Consider the following 24,708-nt stretch of genomic DNA (forward strand, 5'->3'; position numbering starts at 1 on the left):
TCTATTCAGTTTTAGATAAATTATCTCTTCAGTGTTCTGCAGCAATAAAAACCCTAACCCGAAACTTCTCGAGGAAATTATTTATGAAAATCAAATAAAGCACTACCCTAATTTTGATTTCTTTTACTATGTCTGCATGTATTATTGATATTGTTATCCCTTTTTTGAGCATGCTTACATATGATTGGGAATGACGTATAATTTGTGTGATCATGTAGTACAGTTGATCATAAGTAGTATTCTAATTGATCGTGCTCCATTTTCTATTAGGATATAAAACAACAAATAATCAATGACGAAAAATATGAAAAATAAAAATAAAAGCTTTGCAATGGCAATAACAATTGTATATATAATTATTATCATTAGATTTATGATTATCATGCTAATAATTATTATTAGTTTTAATGTACATGTAGACTTTTCATGAAGCAGCATCACCAAGAGAACACTTGTAGTATGACTACCTCTGACAGTATTGTAGTAATACTAATAACGACCAGGTGGTGGTAGTAAAGAGCCATTAAGTCAGCAGGGAGACTCATGCAGGGCGTGTCGCTGCCTTCCCTTATCTACCCAATGTTTTCTTACAGCCCGCCTCTAACTGCACCTGATTGGCTGGTGTTCTTGCCGTTGAGGAATTCTTTTTATGTTTGGATAACCCTCCTGTCGCTCAGCTGTGACGGACGCCACACTGCTAGCTGTTTCGAAAATGAAACTGGCGTCGAGAGAGCCGAAAGAAAACGAAAACAAGACGTTACTCATATAAAATTCCGGTGGATACGCTGGTTTAAGCTAGCACAGCGGTGGCAGAAGAACCCAACGGTAAGGACTCCATGCAGATTTGAGAGGTAGCATGTTTCATGTGAGGGAGGCAGGCCTGCGCTGTCAAACCACCACGACAACAACAACACCTGAAGCAGTCCTCCTGTTGTGCCTTCGTTCTTACATGTGTCGGTGCTAGCTTACTCAACAGCAACAGTCAGATATTTCTGTTATTTTTGTGTGTGTGCAGTGCTACAAGTTGCCCCCGCATAGAAATATGGCCTAAAGCCCTTTCCTACAGTCTGTTCTGGTCTTGGATTGAAGAGGACAGTTTTAAGGGGAACGTCTCTTCCTTTTTTCAGCTGGGAATGTTGAGTCAATACCAGGACTGGAGAGGACACACTGTACTGCAATGGAGGTAAGCATATTTGTGTAGCTGGAACATAAGTCACACCATCCTTTTTCAGCCTTTAGCATAAGATGCATGCCTAAGGAGGGCCCTTGGTTTGTGGAGTAATGACTGGGGTGTAAGGACAGTTATTACGCCATAAAACAGTTATTGCAGGCGGTTAAACCACAACTTAGCCTGAATATACAGTAAATATGTTGGCATCTTGAGAAATATTCAGCCTCTCTGTAAGTCATTCAGATTATACTTTCCTGCTGGGTGCCATTGTTTTTTCGTTATTGTACTGAATATGATTGTGCTGTTAGTGCTCTTGTATTTGTACTTTTAATGGACGTTATCTCACTGGGACTTACCTAGTTAAATAAAGGTTAATTAGTTTTTTTTTTTTTTGCAAATAATAATTGTTATTATTATATTATTATCTACCAGGAGGCTTTTAGGTTTTTGTTGGCAGGTCTTGGTTTGAGTTTCATTTACTATTTGTTCCAGTCTGATTGACAAGGGCAGATGCAACATCAAGGGGGTATACCACAAGTTTTCTACACTCACGAGATACTCATTTCATTTGCGCAACAGGAAGCTTGCTGTGCTTTTGCGGCACGTTTTCTATGACTGTTCTTTCTCAGAATGTGTCAAGCTAGCTCAGTAGTCCAGAGTTGCAGTTTTTGGTAAAGAGACTTTGCAGAGGAAATCTAGTATTGAACCCCTGTGTGAGAAAGAGTCCAGCTCCAGGGTTGCTGCTCTCTCACTGATCCTGACCTGTGACCTCCCCTCAGAAGGCACAGTAGAGTTTTTGCCCTCCACATCTAGGCTAATGTAAATGTTGAGGCCTCAATATAGGCTGTAGGGTGTACAACATGTTTTCCAAATATAGGTTGTGCAAGTGTTATAATCTGCTGATTATTGACCAAAATATGATGTGTAAACTTTCCCTATATTCCTTTCTCCTCTCATCTGTCTAACTTCAACCCTCTTACCTTCTCCTCATCTCTCCCTGTCGTTCTCTGCGCTCCAGTTTGTAGCAGTGGACTCAGTTACTTGGTGAGACTGAAGCTGATGTCACTATGGCGCACTTTGACACAGAGTACCAGCGCCTGGAGGCGTCGTATAGCGACTCTCCCCCCGGAGAGGAGAACCTGCTGATGCATGTGCCTGAAGGAGCCAAATGTATGAGATGCGTACACAAATCACAAACAAACCATGATCTTGTCACTCACACAGAAACATGTCATATCTAACAACGACGCCATTCATGATTTATAAAAAATCTTTTGCAGCTCAATGGCACCACATTGAAAACCTGGACCTGTTTTTCCAGAGAATATCCTTTTAATTGACTTTGTATTGTATGTATTCCTCATGTCTAGTGTTCTGAGTGTGTTGAAGTTTTGACACAAACAGTATTGCTAACCTGAGATGCAGTTACAATATTCCTTAATGTCTATTACGTTTATAATCTGCACCAGAAGAATGGATTCACCTGTATGCTGCTGGGAGAGATCTTTGAGCTGGTGTATGTATCCTATCCACCAAAAATGAAGTTTTTGAAGGAATCTTGGCACAGTGCTTGATGTGTCCTATACATGTGGTTTCTTACTTTCTCCCCTGCCCTGTCCTCCTCCTTTCTTTCTCCATGCAGTCAGCTGCTGTTTGTGGTTGGCTTCACAGTGTTCCTAGCTAACTGTGTGGACTATGACATACTCTTTGCCAACAAGTTTGTAAATCACACCGATTCATCAAAAGTCACCCTGCCAGATGCCTTCCTCCCAGTGGATGTCTGCAGTGCCCGGTGAGTGTGACACTTTAGTCAACTTAGTCAGCTACCAAAGCTGAAATGTGTCAGAAATAATTTACAAATGTTTGCTCTAGTGTCTTTAAATTATAATCAGCCACAACATTAAACCCACCTGCATAATGTTGTGTAGATCCCCCTTGTGCTGCTAAAACAGTTCTGACTCATTGGGGCGTGGACACTCAGGTCCTGTGGGTTGTGGGCTGGGGCATCCTTGGATTGGGCTTGGTCTGGCACATCCCGTTCCTGAGCAGTTTTCGCAGTGTGGTAGGGTGTATTGTCCTGCTGGGGGAGGCCACTGCCTGCATGGAGAGCCTGGGGAGGGTGTGCTTGGACTGCAGCACTGTTTAGGTTGTTGGTATGTGTCAAAGTGACATCTATACATTTGCCAGGACCCAGGGTTCCCCAGCAAAACATTGCATTGTATCAAGAGTGATGTTACTCATTTCACCCATCAGTGGTTTTAATGTTGTGGCTGATTGGTCTATTAAATGTGCCAAAGCATTTAGATCTTAACGCTGTTGATTACTTACATCTTTCAGTCATACAAGTAAATGTTTTGTCCCGCAGTATCCGAGACAACGCATTTGTGATCTTTGTGCTGATAATCTCTGGTGTGTTTTGGCTACACCGCCTGGTCAAATTCATCTACAATGTCTGCTGCTACTGGGAGATCCGGTCCTTCTACATCAATGCACTCAAGATGACCATGGTGAGACACACAGAGTGATGTGTTTTGAATTGAAGATTTGTTTTGTTGGCAGACTCACATAGAATGAGTCGTAGTATCCACTAACCTTCAGTGTGCCTTTTCCTTTCAGTCTGAACTCCCCTATGCAACATGGCAGGAGGTTCAGGCCAGGATAGTGGAGATCCAGAAGGAGCACCAGATCTGCATCCACAAAAAAGAACTGACAGAGCTCGACATTTACCACCGCATCCTCCGCTTTAAAAACTACATGGTATGCTGTTTGTTTGCTGGACTATTCATGTCTGACACAGCCCCTTGTAAACATAATGATAAGGTGTACCAAAGCTTTCTTCATGTGCTTCTCTAGGTTGCCATGGTGAATAAATCACTCCTTCCTGTGCGATTTCGACCTCCTATACTCGGCGAGTGTGTGTTCTACACCCGGGGTCTGAAGTACAACTTTGAACTCATCTTCTTCTGGGGGCCAGGTGTGTACATGTTCAGTGTGATTCCTACAGCATGTGTGTGCATTTCTATGCTTAAATGAACCATTTGCATGCATGCACTCATATATTTGCCTATTTATCGAGGTTTAGAATTACAAATGACCTCCCTTGGTTTTTTTTCTTGGTTGCACCAAAGGCTCTCTGTTTGAGAATGAGTGGAGCCTGAAACCAGAGTACAAGAGAGGAGGTAACAGGCTTGAGCTGGCAGACAGGCTGGCATCCCGTATTCTGTGGATTGGGATTGCCAATCTGCTGCTGTGTCCAGTTATTCTGGTGTGGCAGATTCTCTACGCCTTCTTCAGTTACACAGAGGTAAGTGGTTCACGTGCACATACAAACTTACACATTTCCCTTTTCAGTTAGTGCTGTAGAAAATAGTTTGCGTGTATGTGTGTGTGTGTGTGCACCTAGGTGATCAAGCGAGAGCCTGGCTCCCTGGGCGCGAGATGCTGGTCTCTGTACGGACGATGTTACCTACGTCATTTCAATGAGTTGGACCATGAGCTCATGTCACGCCTCAGCAAAGGCTACAAGGTCAGTGTACGAGCTTACCTCCTGACAGCAGTTGATGCTGTTAAGTTTCTTCTCCTCTGAAACCTACTTTTATAAAATGGGTCCATTTTGGGACACTGACTTGTTATTTTTCTTTAAATAGTAGTAGTAGTATTAATATCATGCTCTTAAAGGGATAGCTCAGGTTTTTTTGAGTGCGGTTGTACGCATTCATAGTCAGTGTATTATCTACAGTGACTGCAGTCAGCATGCGCCCAGTTTAGAGAAGCAGCAGGAGTATGGAAGCAAAGCAATGTGCTACTGTGGACATGATCAGCAGCAAAATGTATTTTAGCCACCTAAAAGAGCGCCCACTAAAAAAAATCTAGTTTTAAGTGTATGTGACATTTAGAATATTTTCAGTGCTTTATCTTGCCATCAGACAGCACTTTCATTTGGCACTCCATTTTCTCAACCATAGCACCTCCACATTCCTACACATAAGCGCAGCTGTGCTGAAAGATCCCTTTAATGCTTATACTGGTGCTTCTCATCCATTGCCGTAGAGTAGAGTTAATAATTAAATCTGTTTCCTTCTTTTTCTCTTGTTCTTCCTTTGTTCCTGTTTCATTCAGGCTGCATCCAAGTATATGAACTGTTTCCTCTCACCACTGCTGACCGTGGTCGCTAAAAATGTGGCATTTTTCGCCGGGTCCCTTCTGGCTGTCCTCATCGCCCTGACTATCTACGATGAGGATGTTCTCGCAGTGGAACATGTTCTGTCGTCGATCACACTGCTTGGAGTGTGTATCACGGTCTGCAGGTAGAGATTACTGTCACCCAGTTAATCTGTACAAATACACATTTGTATCAACTTAATGGTTTTATTTACACAGGCTGCAGCAAAAATGTGGCAGCTACTCATTTAAATTTTAACTAAAATAGCTCAGATTCATCACTTTATCATTATTAATCATCTGTTTGTCACTATAAAACTGAAATGAAACAGCAAGCATTGGGTACAAATTTAAACATGAATATAAGACACAAATCTTCAACTTTGGGGAATGTTAGGGCTTTTAACCATGAGCCATTTCTTTATTGCCCTGTTAAAGCTACCCAGAGTTGTAATCCCATTAATGCTCTCCAGCGGCTTATTCTGCTGTATAACTGATGAGTATAAGAGGGTTTCCTTCCTTAAGAAGCTCTTGGCTATTTGAAGCCTAATTAATAGCTGTAAATTGAAAAAATAAGGTATTTGGGAGCGTTCCCATGAATCGCACGGTGAGGAAAAATCTAGTTCCATCAATATTGATCATTATATATTCGCAAAAGAAATGTTGTTTTTTTATATTGTAGGAATGTTTTCAGTCTTGTAGACTCCATACTTATAAGTATATTACCACAGAGTAGTTAAATCTTCTCCTTTGATTATGAATCTCTTTAGTTGTTCCACTCCTCTCTCTTCAGATCATTTATTCCAGATAAGAACATGGTGTTTTGTCCGGAGCAGCTGCTGCGGGTCATCCTGGCTCATATCCATTACATGCCTGACCACTGGCAGGGCAATGCACATAGATATGAGACCCGTGACCAGTTCTCCCAGCTCTTCCAGTACAAAGCAGTGAGTATGATTACTGAACAGGGAAGAAATATCAAGACTCAGAATAATTGCATGGGAATTAACTTGTCAAATCTGTGTTGTAGGCAGGCATTGTAGACATTTTAACATGAAATCTTGGTAATTACTTGACATCAATAATGGCTGTAGTCTATTTACATATTCCAATGTCAGGGCCCTGGTATGTGAAAGCTGGCTCATGGGTATAGCTTTCTGGGACAGTTATAAATGCATTCAAGCCATCATTTATGCTATTAATTACACCTCTGGAGCGTCTGCTCTCACAGCTCTGCTGTGAAAAAGACCTGTAGTTATTTTGTCACATCCTCTATGAACCTCTGTAATGTAAGTACAAGCAGCATCTTTTCTCTAATGCTGAGCCTCGCCCTCGCCTTCATTCAGTGATTTGTGTTCATATCTCAGAGAGATTAGTAAAACCACAGCTTTCTGCTGATGCCTATCAAGCAGATCCGTTTAAGCAGTAGGGGTTTTAGTGCCACACTGAGAAGCACCTTGTTGTTATTTTTTTAAGTACTTCATTCCCAGATCTCCCCGGCTGCTGACCTTTTGAATCAAGATATTAGTCACAATGAACTGAACATGTATCATTCAGAGGTTCAGTGTACCTTTTGATGTGCCTGTGCACAGTTTTAACCCTTCCCCTCTGTTTGCTTCTAGGTGTTTATTCTAGAGGAGCTAATAAGTCCAGTGGTGACTCCCATCATCCTGATCTTCTGTCTGAGGAGGAAGTCTCTGGAGATCATTGATTTCTTCAGGAACTTCACTGTGGAGGTGGTCGGGGTAGGAGACACTTGCTCCTTTGCCCAGATGGACATCAGACAGCATGGACACCCTGCGGTGAGGAGCAGCCACACAGACATACACAGATAAAGACACCTTTGCAAATATCTAAATAAAGTACAGACTGTGTGAAATGCATTAGATTCATGAGTGAATGAGAGTCTGTGTGTGTCTGTGGGTTGACCCTCTTTCCTCCCTCTGTAGTGGATGTCAGAGGGGAAGACAGAGGCGTCTATCTACCAACAGGCAGAGGACGGGAAGACAGAGTTATCTTTGATGCACTTTGCCATCACCAACCCCCAGTGGCAGCCTCCACAGGAGACCACACACTTCATCAGCCAGCTGAAAGAACGAGTTCACAGAGAGGCCACGGGGGCTCCGTCAGACACGCATCCACTCTCACTGTCTGAGTCTGAGGTACAGTGATAAACTAACAGTCTGTCACAGTGGTCATAGGTCAAATTTCATCACATCTTCAAAAATGAATTTTCTCTCTTGCCTCTTGTCCTTTTTGTCTTATAGCCAAGGAGCCTCATTGCAAACCTCTTGGGAGGTCCCTCCACCCTGACCTCTGTTCATTTCGGCAGGGACAGCTCGTTGACCAATCACGCAGCAGCTGGCATAAGCGATGGAGCATCTGCCTTACGCTCTCTCTCCCCAATCAGCAGCAGTCTTCACCTGAGAGGCAGTTTGAGTGTCGCTCACAGGGCTGCTGGCCACACTTCAACCATGAGCAAAGCAATGGCAGGCTCTGGGTAAGAAAATTCTGCTTCTGATTTCTGCCTTAGCTCAGTTCCTTTCATGCTGAGAAAAGCTCATAAACGCTAATTAATATTCAGTGTTCTCCTGTCTTCATGTCTTCTTCATGTATTCTCCACGTTTTTGAATTCCCTGTCTGTAGCACTGATGCCCGGACTGTGAGCTCAGGCAGCAGTGCATGGGAGGGTCAGCTGACTAGTTTGGTCCTGTCAGAGTATGCCTCCACTGAGATGAGCATCCATGCACTTTACATACATGAGGTAATTGTGCGTGAGCATGTGTGAGTCACAAACTGAGTAAATGGCAGCACGCTCACACATTGGCCTTCTTATTCTTAATATCTCACAGCTTTCATTCTTCTATCCTTTTCTTCCTTGTAGCTACACAAGCAGCAGTCCCGTGGCGAGCTATCCCGTCACACATGGCACAGGCAGGAGAGCGACGAAAGCAGTGACAGCGTCCCAGACGAAGTGAGGAGTGAGCCCCGTCCTCACTCAAGAAATTTCCCCCGCTCTCACACTTTCCCCACCACAGTTCCCAGTCCCAGTGCTATTCCCACTTCAGCCTCAGCCACCTGCAATATCGTACTGAGCCAGGAGGGGGCTTCATCACAGAGCAGCACCCAGCGGCGCTTCAGTGGACCCACCACAGGTCTTTTTGATGATATATCCATGCTTCATACCACATCCATTTAAATGGAATCTTATTTGAGCCCTAACTGTTCCCAGTGGTTCTGCACTCCTTGATTTAGTCTAAAAACTATAGACTTGTATTACATTATTTGTTTACATTAACTGAGAACTGTATAGGTGCTAATTGCTGTCTCTTCTCAACTATTCTATCTATGTACTTCTGTTTTCCAGACTCTTTTAGTGCAGGGGGGAAAATAGTGAGGTCGGCCCGTGTGCCCATGGGCGGGTGGGCGGAGGAGGGCCAGGCAGCATCACGACACCATGACCCACTACCAGAGGAAAGTTCAGAGGATGAAATGCCTCCTCATATCCATAAGGTGAATGCTGTCTGTGTGTGACTCGAGTGGCTATGTTAATTTGTCTGTGTGCACTTCAACTAAATGGACATTTTTGATCTCTTTCTCTCACTTTAGGTTACATAACCAAGCCATGCAAATAAGTGTGAGCGTCCCACCCTCTGTAGATAACCAAACATCCTGGTTCTTGACCAAACAATTGTCAAGGATTGACCCTTTGATAGGACACAGATGAAGACGGGCATGTGCAAGAGTGGTGTACCATGATCTCTCCAAACACTCAACTAATGACCTGGCCAGGTCACGACTGATGGCACCATCAACCATTCAAAGATACTACTATTACTAACTATACATGCCTAAACAGGCAAACAGGGTACATATCTGAAGTTGTGTATCAGAAGAGGACCTCCAGGATCAAGTCATTTTGAGTCGCTATTATACCATGAGAATACACTACACTCTTTTATAAAGTAAAAAGATTCCATAATGAAGGTGCATGTGTTACTGTGATGTAAACAGAGATTTTGAACACGTCAGCACTACTGGAGGCATCCCTGGCACTTTGTCGCTGTAAAAACAATCCAACAACAAACAAATGATTTGCCCAAAATGTGTTCAGAAAGTTGCTGGTAACACACTGACTTTCATTGCATCTGTTCTTACACCAGTAGCAGGTTTCAGCTTGCATTCTGCCTCTTAGCAAAACAGATGAAGGCCTCAAACAGTCTCAAAGTCACCATTCAACATTATTGCTTGACATTTTTTAATAACATGTTTTACTCCAGATTTTCTGATTGCTTTCTGCATTGGCTGCATTGCAAAGTTCATTCGAGTTCTCTAAACATGTCTTAAACTTCTCCCAGTGTCTGCCTCCATTTGCACTAATAGTTGCTTGTTTAAAAGACAATTGTACAGCTTCGCCCAGTTTTCAGCACACAGCAATGTAAATAAATGTTATTTCCTAGCAGTCATTCAGAATTTTGAATTTATCAAATTTACACAATTAACAGGCTGACATTGGGAACACATATTTATCTCATTTAACCCAGGTTTTTACTGTTTTTCAGCACTTGCAAAAGCGTGCAACAGACAAACAAGACTGTTTAAAGCATGTAATATTGACTCCTGTGCCATACAGAAAGCCCTCAAGCACAAGTGCATGGCTGTCATCCACACATTTCTTCTGTAGAAATCTCACAGTAAGAATACTGTACAGGACCATCCTCCACTTCTGATTAATCACAGCATGATTCTCCTGCTCCCTGTCATTAAGCCTCAATTCTTATGCACTTTAATCATGCGTTAATGCAGAGGGTGTCACTTGTTTGTATGTTTATGTTTTCATATATATATTTTGTAATTATTTATCAAAGGGACGTGCCATGATGATTGACAGCTGTGATTGAAGGTCGTATGTTCTGTTATGTACTTGGATCGAGATAAATCACTGGCACACCGTTAACCTAGACTGATAACGTGGTCATGGATGAAGGGATTCACTGCGATGTTCTATTAAAAGTGATTGTGTTGGGATTTTTTGTTTTATAGATCTTGTACAATTAAGTACAAGTACAATTTTGTACAGCTGTAAAATTCATCCATTAAAGACTAGGCAATGTTTTTGTGTGCAGACTTAAAAAGCAACTAACACAACAAGATGAGACGGATGCTGACTTTGAATACGGCTGCCGCGTTAGTCGCTTTAGCCATTATGTTACGCATGAGCCGACGGCTAATCGGCTAGTGTTAGCATACGCCTTTAATCTACTTGGGTAGCTAGCTAACGTTAGCTAGAAATGAAACGTTGTAACGTTATGACGGCGGAGAGAACCCCCTCACAATTCTGAAACGTTTCATACTATGGAAACTTCTAAGAATGGTTCTCAAACCGACGAGTACAGAGCCCGGATAGCTCAGTCGGTAGAGCATCAGACTTTTAATCTGAGGGTCCAGGGTTCAAGTCCCTGTTCGGGCGATATCTTTTTTTGTTTTCCAATCTCTTCCTATCTACTTTTGTTCGTACAATCATGTCTCGCTGTTTCCATATTTCGTCTGCTGGAACTAATCGTGGCAAGTTATGTCTATCTTTGCAGACGGCCATCTTGATTAGCGAGCATGTGAAAAGTAGCGTTAAAGTCTAATGTGCAGTAGTGAACCCTGTCTGTTTTTGTTTGTCTTCCATCCACACACGACATACTTCAGAATATTTCAAGGATCAGCAAATTTTCCATCAGATTCCATTAGTGCACGTGCTCCAGTGTAAAGTTTCTGGTTCTTTCTAGGTTTCTTATGATTGACCTGTTTTTTGTTCTACACATCTTTGATTCAGAGACAACAGAGGACTTTCAGAGCGCAATCTTTCTGTAAATATACAAACAAATTAATTGACAGACAAAAGAATAAAACAATTCTCTATGTATGTACATTAGCACATAAACGTATACCAGGTGTTAGTGAACCTTAGAGGTTGACTGGTGGGAGTGTAAAGGGGGCTGTTGCGTGGTGTATGGAGGGTAGATGTCCCTCTGCTTGTCCTGCTGGGACAGATGGAACTCCTGGTAGCCATGTAGGATGGCTGATGGGAGGCAGCTGTGCTGCTGCAGGGTTAGGAACACAGTGATGATGATGATGGACAGCACTTCTCCTTGGTTTGACATCTGGTCTTACAAAAATAGAGTTGCCCTGGTAACTGTCCTGGAAATACAGATGTGGGATTTTGCTGAGAGACACAGATGACAATTTTATAAAGGATCAGTGTTGAGACTCTGTTCTTATGAGTCAGAGAGTGTGCATGATTGTATGTACCTGCCCAAGATGTGTAGTTGGGGGTGCCCAGTGACTGGGCCCTTCAGGTAACGACAGGGTCATGGGAGGCATGGCTTTTAGCATCATGTTGTGCATTATGATCTGGTGCATCTGGGCATTTTGCATCAGCATCAGTTCCACCATATCTATAAACAAAATGCACATACATGTACACATATGAATACAGAGAGAATCAAAGCAAGATAGAAGTCAATTTACTGTTGCATACCCTCTTTGATGCTGCCTGAACGTGGTGCAGGGTAGGGCTGGGGTGGGGGAATCTGAGTAATCAGAGGCTGCTGTTGTGGCAACTGTTGTATGATGGTGGCAGGCTGCTGGGGTAGCTGCAGAATAAGAAAGCAAGTCAGTGGATAATAATTACACCTTTTGCATATTTAATGTGCACTATACTTACATTATACTTGAACTCACTGCAAGTGAGTCTGAATAGCAGTGGCAGTATAAATGTGTAATGTGAAAGGAAATGGATGAGCAAAACAGAGGATAAGAAGGGGATCAGGCAGAGGAAAAGAAGATCAAATACACTTAACAGAGTAACAGATCTGGGGGGGGGGGGGGGGGGGGGGTTGGGGTGTTTTTGAGATTAAATGCTAAGTTTCTCACTGTCTGTTGGATGATGTGTGGAGGCTGAGGCGGGGCCGGCTGGTAGGGTGGGAGCAGTGGAGGTGGCTGAGGGGCCATTAAGAAATGTGACTTGTATGGACTTTGTGACCCTCCCCAGGTGTGAGGTCTGTGGAGGTCCTCTAGCATGTGCTGCTGCTACACAGAAGATACCAAATACAAACAAAACACAAACAATTACACACATGTAAGAATGTCAAAAGACTAAATGATTAAGACATTGATCAAATGCTCTCAGTTATTGGGGATGCCATCTTTCTCTTGCACTAGTTATGTCAGAAAGTTAGTATGTTAGAAATTATATTAATGCGTTAATAAATAAAAACGTGTATGTGTATTGTAAAAAAATGTGTACAAACCCTGAGTTCTTGCAGTAGCTTCTGCTTCCGCTTCAGTGCACGATGCAGTTGATCAAACTGTCCATCATAACTCCCTGAACAGACAAGGTCACGTTCTCAGAAACAACTCTCCTGACTTTTCATTTCCTCATGCCTGCCTCCTCTACTTGCTCTAATATCTTGTTTTAAAGTATCTTACTTGCAGACTGGGCAGATTCTGCTCTGTCATCCATATTGTGCTTTTTGTTTTCCAGTCTCTAGAAATGCAAGTGAAGAATATTTCCAAAAGATTTGATGTCAGAAAAGTAGAAAATAAAGAATGCTGATTTATTCAACTGAGAACATGACCAAAGCAAATAAAGTTTAACTAATATCTTTCCACCTGACAAATTGCAGATGAGCTTCTCACTTACCTTCGCCAGCACTTTGTGTTTGAGTCTTCTTATCTGATCAATCATAGAAGTGCCATGCTAAAAAAAAGACATGAATGTGTGTTATTGTCATGCATGGAAATATATGCCTTTAATATCTAATTTACCTGAAGTGTTGGCGTTTGGAGTCACACAGACTTTGTGTACACCTGTGTGTTTGAGTCAAGACTAAAGCCAGACTGTGGTTTCCACAGGATACTGTTAAACACTGGATCCCAACCATGACTTGCATAACTACTTGGTTTCTATGGTGAGAGAGGCAAGAGGGAGTGGGATGTTCAACGTGAAATAACAATATCACATTTGTTCAGCTACACTTATTCTTCTGATTTGTAGTTTTTAAATGAATAAAAGTTAGACAGAAAGGTCCTGCTTGGATAGATATATATAACAACATATATATATGTGACATATATAACTAGATATATATGTATATTTATTAAAGATATCCTACACTACAAAGGAATACACTTGTTGTTATGGATTGAATAGATATAATTTGAATGATGTTAACCTTTTGTGATAGTTTTCAAAGTCGTCATCAATAAGGTCGATCTATTGCCATAGAAACTCCTGAGCCTGTAGAGATTTCTCTAAAGTCTGACATGAACAAAGACATGTGTGCATTTGCTTGTTCTGATTGGCTACAAGGGCCGTCAATCCAAGATAGTGACTTGACACGGCCATTTCATTGGTCACCGGGACTTCAGTTTTCACTGATACTCAAGTTAGGAAGTGGTTTAATATATGTGCGGGAATATATTTGAGCGACGCGAACTCCATTGGCTGAAGATGTAGAATATAAGGATTTGATTGGTCCGTTCATCCACGGGAACTCGATAAGGGCGGAGTTGAAATGACTTGGCGGCCATATTGAATATTATCTGTTGACAGTTGTGTCTTAAGGGAGCTGAAAGATTTTGTTTTTGCTAACTTATGCAAAGTGAAGGTCTGCTGTGCTTTTCGGTTGAGTTGGGACGTATGTCCTAAACTTTTAATAGTTTTATTTCAACCAAGAGATGGATGAAGATGAACGGCAGAGGAAACTAGAGGCTGGGAGAGCTAAGGTTTGTTGCTAACGTTTAACGTACGCCAATACTGAATGCTAGCACTGAACGCTAGCCAACTCTTTTGTCATAGCTTTGCGTTTGTCCACCGTTAACTACACCCGCCTGCTATATTATTGTATGTCTTGTTTATCGTTGCTTAGATTCCATTTGCCCGTTTAACTGCAGGCACTCGTAACTTTATTCATTTGCCGCGCATATGCCTCGTGTTAGTCATTAGCTGAGGTTGCACATAGCTAGAGATAACAATAACATTCATCGAGGAGGTTAATCGGCTAATGAATTGAATCACTTCGTACACACTTGCGGTCCAGCAGAGGCTGAGGGATGCCCATTTTTGATAAAGACGAGAGAGTTTTGTTTCTACATTGTAAAATATATTGTTTCACGTACATGAAGGTATTGAATTTCAGATCTGCAGGTGCATCCGATGTTTTCGCCGGAGTTTCTTTGAACTTCCATGAAGTTATTGCTTAGTGTTGCGTTTGGGCAAAATATGCTTTTTGCAATCCAATGTACAAGCGCATTTTTCAACATCTATTACAAGTTTCACCAACATAGAGAAGCTATTTTACAGCAATAAAGAGCGTCTAGAAAGAAATATGTGGGTTTGTTAAAGGAATTTTATGGCACAATATGGAAAACATGATAGAATCTTTGTTATGAAAACGTATTCTGAATCATAATGTCAGTTGTTTGATCTTGGCCATTCTGAAAATGCTCTTTTTAGCGTTAGATGCAAAGTTATAACTAAGTGACACAAGAACTGATGAGGCATATAGTCACAAGAGATGCACCTCCTATGGCATTGTTTTTACCTGCTGCTGTGATGCTGTAATTGAAAAAGCAAGCAGCTGCTTTTGCTTCAATGGGAGGTCATATTAGTAATGGGCTTATAATCAGGAATGGCCATCTCTGTATGGAAACCAGGTCATGCTGTGTAAAAGTTAGATTTATAACTAGGTCACATTTTTAGAGTGGCTGATTTTATTGAATTTCTCATATGTTTTGTTGTTTAATTCCAGCTCATGGTAGAACATATCAAAAGATACAGTTGGTACTTTATTACGATGTATAATACTTAAGAAATAACTCAATTGAACCATTGGTATTCCCCATAACAGAAATCCTCCAACATGCCCCGCAGCCAGTCGGTAAGTATAGAAACTGGTGACTGGCAGAGACATTGACTTCTGTCCTTACACTGTGGGTTCGTGGACATTATTTTTTCATGTTTTCGGTCTTCTTGCTTTGGTTTCTCTTGGGTGGGCAATCAGGGATTTCTTCTGCTTTTCTGCACTAACATGATTGCTGTAAAGTGTTGAGATTTAAACCCACTGCTCTTAAAAGAACAACTCAACACTAATGATCAAGACTGTAAACCCGAAAGGAAATTTCTGCTGTACCCACACAGCTTGCATCCACTGTCATGCTGGTTGCAGGCCATCAGGTGGTGCAGTGATCCCGTGAGATTTGCTGAGGTTGAACATGCTGCACTCACATCTCACATGAATGGTGTTGCTATGGCAATGGAGTGCTGTCAGTTTCCTTTACTGTATTTTGCACATTAAAAAGCTCAGATTTATTTGCCACACTGAAAGCATGGCACATATGTACAAAAATTACACACAGACAAACACAAATCCTGTGAGGCGTCTTGTGCTCACATTGTTGAGAACACAATGGCGGCATTCAATAGTCCATTTAGTAACATCTGATGTGGCCACAATAAGCTACAGCCAGTCGGTTAGTCAGATTCTCAGCGGTGCAGAAGTGGCCTTGGGCGAAACACAGCTCATCTGGCTAATGTATCTTTCACATGGCATGTGTGTTGTGGCAGGGGGAGGTGGTGAACAGGGTGATGGAAGTGATGTACAAAAGCAGGTGAACGATGTGAAAAGAGAAGAGATTTAAATGTGGTCGAGTTGAAGAAATTATCGCTTTAAGCAAAGGTTTTAGGGGTCAAAAGAGGAAGATGGCGTGGTTGAAGATGCATTGCGTGGCGCTAAATGGGAGCACAAAGCAAATACAGTGTGGCTTTATGACCAGGCATGTAACGTGTCGTCAGAATAACCATGGATGCACATGCACATACCGTGTTGTCATGCACATGTATGTGAGTCATCAGGCAGAGCTACAAGTAGCTCACCCAGGGCTGTGTAATCTCAAATTGAATTGAGCATGCACACTGTGATGCTGCTCGCCACACACACAACTCTGTCTCCTCCTCTCCATGTGAATGCTTTCTTCAGTCTCCACCCTCTTTCCTCAGTCTAGACACATGCCATCCCCTATCCAGAGTTTGTGCATCTCTCTGCACTGTAGCAGGGAGTTTCAGGATGAAAGGTTTGGCACAGTGCACTGTTGCCTACAGACAGCAAGATCTACATCTGGACAGTAGAGCAACTGCTCTGTTAAGGAAGAATGACAGGTCTGACCACCAGCAAGAAAGGAAGTCGATGATTGACTGTCAGTTATTGATGGAGGGCTTCATGAGGGTCCCTGTCACAATGTGAACTGCTGTAATCTGATTTTAAGCTGCTTAAAGAAGAGACCGGCTGAGAGAGAGAGAGAGAGAGAGAGAGAGAGAGAGGGGGAGACAGCGATAAAAAGAGGAGTGTGTTGCAAAGAGAAACAGCCTGAGGTGGATTTGTACCAAATCGGTCTCTCTGGAATTCAATCTAAATATCGTGGCTTGATTGGGATGATGTTTTTTCACTGTGAATGAACTTCTCAGGTTCAGATTCTTGATTTTTATTTTTTTTTATTTCGTGCCATTTCATGTTTCCACAGAGGACTTTGTGGTGCTTTAAAAAGCTCCAGTCAGGCAGTTGTCTCTGACTTGCAAAATGCAAAATGACAGGGATGGATGTGTGCTCCTTTTTTTGGTCTTTTTTCTTAACCTTGTGCTGTTTCTGGTCTGTTGAGAGGTTTTCCAATGTGAGTCACTAAAATGTGCACTTCTCATGGGTTTGAAACAGCTCTCTGGAGACTTGAGAATATTTAGCATCATCACCTCATTTCGAACTTGGATACCTCGTCAGCCTATGGTGTAGTCTATTTTGGGTGTGAGTTTGGGATTTCTTCTTGCTTCATTGGGCACTGTCTTTTTTTTGTTGCACAACTCTGACTCATCAAAATAAGGGCTGCCTATCTATTTTCTCTTCTACAGCAGAAACTGTCAACAATTTGCACACGTGTGCATTTATACTTTGGTTGATTTCAGGATGTTGTTTTGATTACTTTTTCATTTTTCAACTGAGGAGATAAATCTGGACTCTGGCTCTATCTCACCTTTGACCCCTGAGCTTCACCATGCTCATAGTGTGGTGGTGCTCAGTGGTCCTGACCTATGTGTCCATCTACCTCTCGTTGTCCTTCCTGCGCAGCTTGCTAGCTTCCGACAGAAGCGGGCGAAAGGCGACAGTTCGGGGGCGGCGAAAAAGACGCAGAAGAGGAAGGGCCAGACTGTCCCGCAGAATGACAGCACAACGCAAGACCGTCACGTAGAACCTGCACTTTCTTCAGCCAATGACACACAGTTGAACAACAAGACCAACCATGAGGTACACCACAGACTCATTCAGTAATAGAATTACAGAACAGATGCAATAAATCAGATTTTTGTCGAAATCTTTATATTTAATATAAACAGCTGGCTGTTTTCATCACTCAGATTCCTGTATTGCATGACATCAATCAGGACTGTTCACGGGTCACACTGGCTGACCTCCATCATTTGTTTAATTTTGCTAGCTCACTGTAAGCTTTAACAAGTGGTCCGTGCCCCCTGTTCGGTAAACATATATTAGAGAAATGGGTCACTAGCCATCACGTTGCCTGTAGGCCATGTTGTCATAGCAACCTGGACAGGATTAACTGTGGCACTATTTACTGCCTTTTTTTTAAAGGAAAACTTCACCCACAGCCTTAGATGTACATGCATCTTGGTGGCACTTGGATTGCATTTTCTTCACATTGCTATCAGGCAACGTGGGGAAAATCGTCTTATTTCTAAAACTATTTAATCCTTTAGGAACCCCAGAAGCCAGAGAAGTCACCTCTTCCCCAGAAGGATCAGCCCCCCACCCTGGAGCACAGCCTGTCCCCTGCGGAAGATTTTGGAGAAGAGGAGCTAGTTGCACTCACTGGAAAAGAGCAGCTCAAGGTATCCACAGTCAATGATTAAGCATTTTTTAGTCGGACGATATCATTTTTCATAGTGCACGTTGAAGCATCTGACAAAAGCAGTTTTTTTTTTCATTTATCTCAATTCAGTAATTTTGTGTCTTCTAAGTAGTTCCTTTGGGCTTTATGTGGTTGTTGCTGGTAAAGACTCACTGGGCTTAAGGATGACTCAAAAAAGGAGATGGGTTTAATGTCATGAATGCAAACTTTGCATTATAATCCCAGGCTCTGATTCACACAGTGGAAACTGGGCTCTAAAATGATTATTTAAATCAGTGTTTGCATGCCGTGTTGCAGTGTGTTTGGAATTGTTTGGTCTGATGGATTAATTTGTCTTCATGCTTTGTTTACTCATAAGACAATGGGAGTCTTGTAATGGTGTGTGAATTTGTGTGTCTGTGTTCTGTGTCATCTCCAGCCCATGGGGAATGTAACTCGGCCTGCTGTGTTTTCAGATCAGTGCAGCCATGCAGAAAAGCATAGTTCATCTATATTATCTGTGTCTGTGTGTAGAGGAGTTAAAACTTGGTATTTCAAATTGTGGAAATGTTGCAAAATGTCTAAATTTATGTTGCATGAATTCAAAACCTAAAATTAGCTTGACTATAGTGTCACATGGTGTTTTATGTTACATTTTAGAAGTCTTAAAATATGGGGTTTCTCTTTGATACAGTGTCCTCTGATACTGTAGGCAAATAGTATTCTGTCTTTTTTATCAACAAGGACATTGGTCTTTTTCTGTATTCTAATTGTCATTTAAAAGGTTTGAGTACTCAGGTAGCATGTGTGATTGCGTTTATGTCTGTGCTTGTGAAATTGACCCATTCTTTTAAAAACCCTTACAGCAGTTGCAGCAGGCTGTGGAGACGCGTAATGAGATCATTGCGAGGCTCAGCTCCAAACTGCAGGATGCCCTAGCCAGTAGAGACCAGGTACAGCTGGAGGCACAGTCACTTGCTGGACAGATTCAGGCGCTGCAGAGACAGCTCCAGCAGGTAAGTGCCACTCAAAACTAAATCTGTGAGAGCACAGGATTATTGTTGCCTAAAATATACACTGAACTATTCATATGCACTGCAACTGAACTTGAATGTTCTCTGAATTGTCTTTCACACAGACCAGTGTAGAGTTTCTGCGAATCAAAAGTCAGTCAGGAGCTGAAGTCCTCAATACTCAACAACAACAGCATCAACATGGCCATTGCTCCAAAGCTGTAGACATCAGTCATAAGGAAGAACCATCAGGGGAATCAGGGAGTGCAGGACCTGGCTCAGAGTCAAGTGTTGAAGTCTTTAGCACTGACAGTGAGGTAGACACTATTCTGCACAAACTGAAGGCTGAGCTTGAAGAAGAAAGGGAGAACAGCCAACGCATTTGTGCTGAACTAGCGGAGGAGATGGAGAAACACCAAGATGTGCTTTCTTTACTGGAGGAGGAGAAGAAAGGCAGGGAAGAGGAGCGAAAGGAAAGGGAGGCACAGCTACAAGACCTCCAGACCCAGTTAAGCTCAGTCCAAACTCAGTGCCTTGAGATGGAGCAGTACAAAGCGGAGAAGGAGAAGCTGAACAGAGAAGTGCTGGAGCTGAAGAAAAAGCTTCAGGAGGAAGATGATATAGAGAGGAGATGTAGTGAGGAGGTGGCCAGGTCTGCCCTTTGTGTCCAGAGCCTTAAGGAGGAAAAACAGAGGCAGGAGGAGGAGGTGCAGAGGCTCAAAGACGAGCACAGAGAAGAGGTGGAGAGAGTCAGGCAGCTGTTGGAGGAGCGGGAGAAAGAACTGAAGTTTAGAGAGGAAGAGGTGATGGGACTCAAAGCCTCCAAGAATCGGCAGAACCAAGCTAAGGCTGGTTTTAGTTATGATGAAAGGTTTAATATAGATGAGGACAATGTGGACAGTGGACCTGATCAGGACGCCATGAATATATCAGTGCCTGGGGATATTCTGATGGAGCGCTACTTATCCTCAGCTCCTTTTGCACACTCACAGTCTTCAGTGGTCAATGAAAGCTTTGAACATTGTAGTCAGCTGGACGTCTCTGCAGACTACAGGTTAGAGAAATGCTATTTCTGCTATCTGTATGAGTGTTTTCGATTTATAGGCTGGTTAAATGTACTAATTTGCCTCTGTGCCTCTTATCACAGCTTTGAACTGAACAGTGAAGTGTTGGGAGATGAGCCTCTGTTATCGATTTCAAACCGTTTCCCTGAAGAAAACGACGACCTCCACAACAGTTCTAGCCCACGCTGCTCCCCTGCCATCCCTGTGGCTGATAATTCCAAGCCTCAGCCTCTATCTCAGTGGCTTCACAGCTCCACTTCCAGCGCGGTGGAGATGAGTAAATTATCTGAACAGCCGTTTGAGGAGACAGACCTCGAAAAAGAACTTCTGAATCAGCAGTGTGCGGAGCTCCGTGAGGAGTTGGCTGTCAAGGACAAGGACTTGGATGTGCTGAGGGAGGAAGTTATCAAGAGTGCTGAGGAGCTGGAGGAGGCCAGGAGCAGGTACAGTAATGAAGTTAATTAGGGCATGTGATTCATTTTTTTTTCTTCAGCTTTTCTTTGCATGATTGTTTCAGCTTAGTGTGTGTGTGTGTGTGTGTGTGTGTGTGTGTGTGTGTGTGTGTGTGTGTGTGTGTGTGTGTGTGTGTGTGTGTGTGTGTGTGTGTGTGTGTGTGTGTGTGTGTGTGTGTGTGTGTGTGTGTGTGTGTGTGTGTGTGTGTGTGTGTGTGTGTGTGTGTGTGTGTTTTTATTATATGACACATTTCTTATTCATTGTCTCTCAGTTTACTTGCAGGATGTCTGTGCTAACTTCATTTTTCATTAAGTGCATTAAGTAAATGACCACTTCTATCACAAACTAGCTCCCCTGAATTGTTTTGTCAAAGTTATCTTTGAAGCTTTTAGCTAAAGTGAATTTTCTTCATCTGTTAGTGTTCGTTCATATAAAATTTATAAAAAAAATATAATCAGTGACCCTATGTTTTCATTGCTTGCTCATCTATCTTTATATGTTCAGGTGGGCCCAAGTAACAGAAGAGCTCAGGCAGGCTCTCTGGGAACTTGAAGAGGAGAAGGAAAAGAGGAAACATGTTGAGGAGGAGATGAACTTGAAAGCTCATGAACAAGACAACCTGAAGAACAAACTCAGTGCCTTAATGGAAGAAAGAGGGAAAGAGAATGCAGTACTGCTGATGGGAAAGGACGCTGCCGAGACCTGCCCGCTGGTCCCGTCTCCCTCTCCATCAGAGGAAGCAGATAAACTGGTAGAGGAGCTAAAAAATGAGAACGAGAAGGAGGATGCGCTCCCGTCTCATCAAACACAGCAGGAGCTGCTGCTATTGTCTCTGCAGGAGATAAAGCAGGCTTCAAAATCTGCCAAACAGAGCCCAGAGCTCGGAGATGACAACCAGCTGCAAACACTGCAGGTATACCAGTATAACTGGGTTTGACTTAATATCTTGATAGGAATGTAAACACACTAGTCTCTGCATGCAGGTTTTGTTTATTTTATGTTTTTAGGAGGGAGGCAGTGGCTTGGGTTTTTTTTTTCTTTAAAACCAATTCATTGTAAATGGATGGAAATGATATTATACTGCAGCTGTTATAAACTGGTTCCAAAAGGCTTCAAAGGGAGGAAGCAGTGAAGTGATTTGAAAAAATGAGAATAATGTTCGAAAAGCTAAAGGAATTTCCTTTTCTTCCTTTCTCAAGGCTCGCTGTGAACGTCTCCTGTCGGAGCTCGAGGAGACAAAAGTGACGCATAAAACCACGGCGGCCCTTCTCGGTCAAAGGACAATGGAGCTGGATGAAACATTAAAGGAGCTTGAAATTGCTCGTGCGCAGGTTCTAAATGCTCAAACAGAGGTGGGAAGATTGCAGGAAGAGCTGGAGAACAGCCAGTGCAGTCTGGACAGTGCCGAAAAAGAGAAGAATGAACTGGAGTCTCAGGTTGTCTGTTTGAGACAAAACCTGGCCAACCTGGAGGAGGCCCAAGCCCAGGCAGTGCAGGAGAGGGAGCAGCACAGGAGGAAAGAAGAGGAGATGGATGAACGGATTAGAAAAATGGAACAAGTCCTCGAGGAGGAACTGGAACAGTTTGAGAACCTGCTGAAAGCCAAGGATGTTGAGGTGAGATATAAAATGTCACAAGAGTTTATTTAATAACTGCTGTGAAGAGATTAACACGATACGCAAACTCATTTTTACAGATGGCCGAAGAGAAGGAGAAATGGGAGGAAGAGAGACAGGAGAAGGAGAAAGAGCTCACTGATGTGAGGCATCACCTGGAGGAGCAGAGGAGGGAGAGGGAGGAGGAGGTGAAGACTCTCCTGGAGAAGCAGGTTGTGGCTGTTGAGGAGGCTACAGAGAGGCTCAAGTCATCCCACCAACAGGAAATGAAAGACCTGATGGAGAAACAACAACAAGAGGTGGATTTTAAAAAGCACACACTATTCAAGTAATTTTTATTTGATAGCTTTATGATAGCACTCGTCTGTATAATGTAAAAATTTTGATTTATAACTCATTTATTTGTGTATTATATATTTCTATATATTACATGCAGGCTAATGTTTTATGGTGTGGTGCTGAAAGCCAGACATCTTGTATTTGATACGGGTCCAGATTTAATATTTATCAGCATTATTGAAATTAAAAATAAGAAGATTGTGCAGCATTAGTGTTGCTTAACTTTGAAAGAGTGCCTTCTAGTCTTGGAATTTCCTTAATGTTAATTTGCTTAAATTCCCAGATTTCTGAGTTGAACAGTCACCTGGAGTTAGAACTGATGAAGCGGCAGGCCACTATGGAGGAAGAACAGAAGAAACAGATCAGCCTAATCAAACAGGTATTAGGATTAATGAGTCTGAATACTCACGAGCAAGCGCTTCACTCCCAGTATGACACACTACAGTGAAATCTCCCATCTCTCAGTTATGTCTCTTTCTGCATTATTTGTGTTATTTTTCAGCTTCTTGTGTTCCTCTTCTGTCTTCCTCCAGGTCACTGAACGTGAGCATGAGAGGATGGTTTCAGAGCTGGCTGCAAAACACAGTGAGGAGCTTATTCAGCTGAGGGAGAGCATGGAGGCTGCCCACCAGGCTGAACTGCAGGAGACCCAGGTATGCTACATGTGTCGTAGTATAGAACTATTTCATAGTCAAATTCTATTAGTGACATTGACTTGTACTCCTTAGTAGTACTTAAAAGTGGTGTTTTGTAACTTTGCACCAGTAATAAATTGGTATGGACAGTAACTGTGTGAATAAGTGCCTAAGATGTAAATATAAAGCAGGTGAAGTTACTACAAGACTCAGGAAAAGCTTTCACACAAACTGCACCTTATGCTTTATTTTCCTTCAGGTCCAGAGGATCAGTGAGCTTGAAGCCTTGACCCGTGCCCACATGTCCCAGTTGGAGCAGCACTCCCAGGTAAACTTGCAGCGGGAACAGGAGTCTGCTCTTAACAAGGTCCAGGCCTCCCTGAGGGAGGCATTTTCCCAGGAAAGTGCAGCACTGCAGGCCCAGCATCAGTTCGAACTGGATCAGATCAGGCAGCAGAGCCACGAGCAGCAGGAGAGACTGCATGAGCTGCACCGACAAGACATGAGTGAGTGGTTTACCGTTGTTCAGTCCCTGTTCTTTTTCACGTTTGCCCTTCGGTGTACTCAACGTGTCGGCCATTATGGATGTGGGTGAGTCACCCTCATTCTTTAGAAGCTTATTCAGGATAAAGTAGAACACAGCCTCAGATGTAACCTTCAAATTCTGTGATGTGGGTGAATCTTTTCATGCGTTTTTTTTATCTGTATGTACAGACGAGTTGAAGCAGCAGTGGGAGACTTCTGTTGCACAGGAGAGAGGTGTCATGGAGGAAAAGCATTCTGAAAAGATACAGGTAAAGCTTTATAAAGCATGTTAGACAAATGCTGAAAGGCTTATGGAAGCTTTTAAACATCTGTGCTGTCATTGCACTGAATATTTTGGATTTATTTCAGTTCATATTGGTCTTTTTTTCTCAGGCTCTGAGGTCAGAGTGGGATAAAGAAGCCGAGAGTGCCCAGTCAAGCCTCCAAACATCTCTCTCAGAGACCCAGAACAGCCTTGCTGCCACTCAAACAGAACTCTCCAGCACACAGGCCTCCCTCTCCCAAACCAATAAAGCTCTTACTGAAGCCCAGGCAGCTCTGTCCCAGACCCAGTCAGAGCTGCAGGAGTCACAGGCCAAGCTGGAGGAACTCCAGACCTCCAGTAAGGGGCAAAGCGAGAACCTAGCGGAGGAACTGAAACAAGCACGGGCTGACAGAGATGCAGCTGTCTGTGAGTTGGCATCCTTCTACGATCCTTCCAACCTCCCATCTTCATAAATTCATTATTTTATTGATGGAAACTCATCAGAAATGAATCTGTATCTT

At 42.7% G+C, this 24,708-nt stretch overlaps 3 protein-coding genes and 1 non-coding gene across 5 annotated transcripts in view; 3 read left to right on the forward strand and 1 right to left on the reverse strand.

Annotated features, from left to right (window-relative positions):
* The first annotated feature begins 659 nt into the window (after positions 1–659).
* Positions 660–10,486, forward strand: atg9a (ATG9 autophagy related 9 homolog A (S. cerevisiae)). Of its 2 annotated transcripts, none has more exons than XM_070979162.1 (20): positions 660–825; positions 1,128–1,183; positions 2,190–2,341; positions 2,452–2,495; positions 2,623–2,687; positions 2,814–2,963; positions 3,537–3,678; positions 3,788–3,928; positions 4,025–4,145; positions 4,300–4,475; positions 4,575–4,697; positions 5,291–5,478; positions 6,126–6,279; positions 6,955–7,134; positions 7,282–7,494; positions 7,600–7,832; positions 7,979–8,096; positions 8,217–8,487; positions 8,700–8,845; positions 8,942–10,486. In XM_070979162.1, exons 3-20 carry the CDS (start codon positions 2,239–2,241, stop codon positions 8,948–8,950), a joined length of 2,577 nt encoding a protein of 858 aa, XP_070835263.1. In that variant the 5' UTR covers positions 660–825; positions 1,128–1,183; positions 2,190–2,238; the 3' UTR covers positions 8,951–10,486. The 2 variants fall into 2 exon arrangements, with proteins under 2 accessions (XP_070835263.1, XP_070835264.1); XM_070979163.1 differs by having other exon boundaries at positions 676–825; positions 1,016–1,183; positions 8,942–10,447.
* Positions 10,487–10,729: 243 nt separating this feature from the next.
* trnak-uuu (transfer RNA lysine (anticodon UUU)) lies at positions 10,730–10,802 on the forward strand. Its single transcript has one exon. It is a non-coding gene; the product is annotated as a tRNA-Lys (tRNA).
* Positions 10,803–11,277: 475 nt separating this feature from the next.
* On the reverse strand, positions 11,278–12,858 carry c14h21orf58 (chromosome 14 C21orf58 homolog). The gene is made up of 6 exons (XM_070978577.1): positions 12,812–12,858; positions 12,634–12,707; positions 12,257–12,412; positions 11,862–11,976; positions 11,633–11,778; positions 11,278–11,424 (listed from the first exon to the last, which is right to left on the reverse strand). The coding sequence occupies exons 1-6, from the start codon at positions 12,843–12,845 to the stop codon at positions 11,278–11,280; spliced, it is 672 nt and encodes a 223-aa protein (XP_070834678.1). The 5' UTR covers positions 12,846–12,858.
* Positions 12,859–13,901: 1,043 nt separating this feature from the next.
* pcnt (pericentrin) overlaps positions 13,902–24,708 on the forward strand; it is a 35,429-nt gene continuing 24,622 nt past the window's right edge. Inside the window, exons 1-14 of the mRNA XM_070978763.1 lie at positions 13,902–14,110; positions 17,500–17,676; positions 18,147–18,278; positions 19,144–19,293; positions 19,416–20,344; positions 20,438–20,797; positions 21,312–21,720; positions 22,007–22,423; positions 22,504–22,722; positions 23,046–23,141; positions 23,296–23,415; positions 23,657–23,903; positions 24,112–24,191; positions 24,316–24,613. Coding sequence (XP_070834864.1) covers positions 14,063–14,110; positions 17,500–17,676; positions 18,147–18,278; positions 19,144–19,293; positions 19,416–20,344; positions 20,438–20,797; positions 21,312–21,720; positions 22,007–22,423; positions 22,504–22,722; positions 23,046–23,141; positions 23,296–23,415; positions 23,657–23,903; positions 24,112–24,191; positions 24,316–24,613 — 3,682 coding nt within the window. The 5' untranslated portion in view covers positions 13,902–14,062. The remainder of the gene's footprint in view (positions 14,111–17,499; positions 17,677–18,146; positions 18,279–19,143; positions 19,294–19,415; positions 20,345–20,437; positions 20,798–21,311; positions 21,721–22,006; positions 22,424–22,503; positions 22,723–23,045; positions 23,142–23,295; positions 23,416–23,656; positions 23,904–24,111; positions 24,192–24,315; positions 24,614–24,708) is intronic.

Source organism: Chaetodon trifascialis, chromosome 14 (assembly GCF_039877785.1).
Source record: "Chaetodon trifascialis isolate fChaTrf1 chromosome 14, fChaTrf1.hap1, whole genome shotgun sequence".
Taxonomy (NCBI): Eukaryota; Metazoa; Chordata; class Actinopteri; order Chaetodontiformes; family Chaetodontidae; genus Chaetodon; species Chaetodon trifascialis.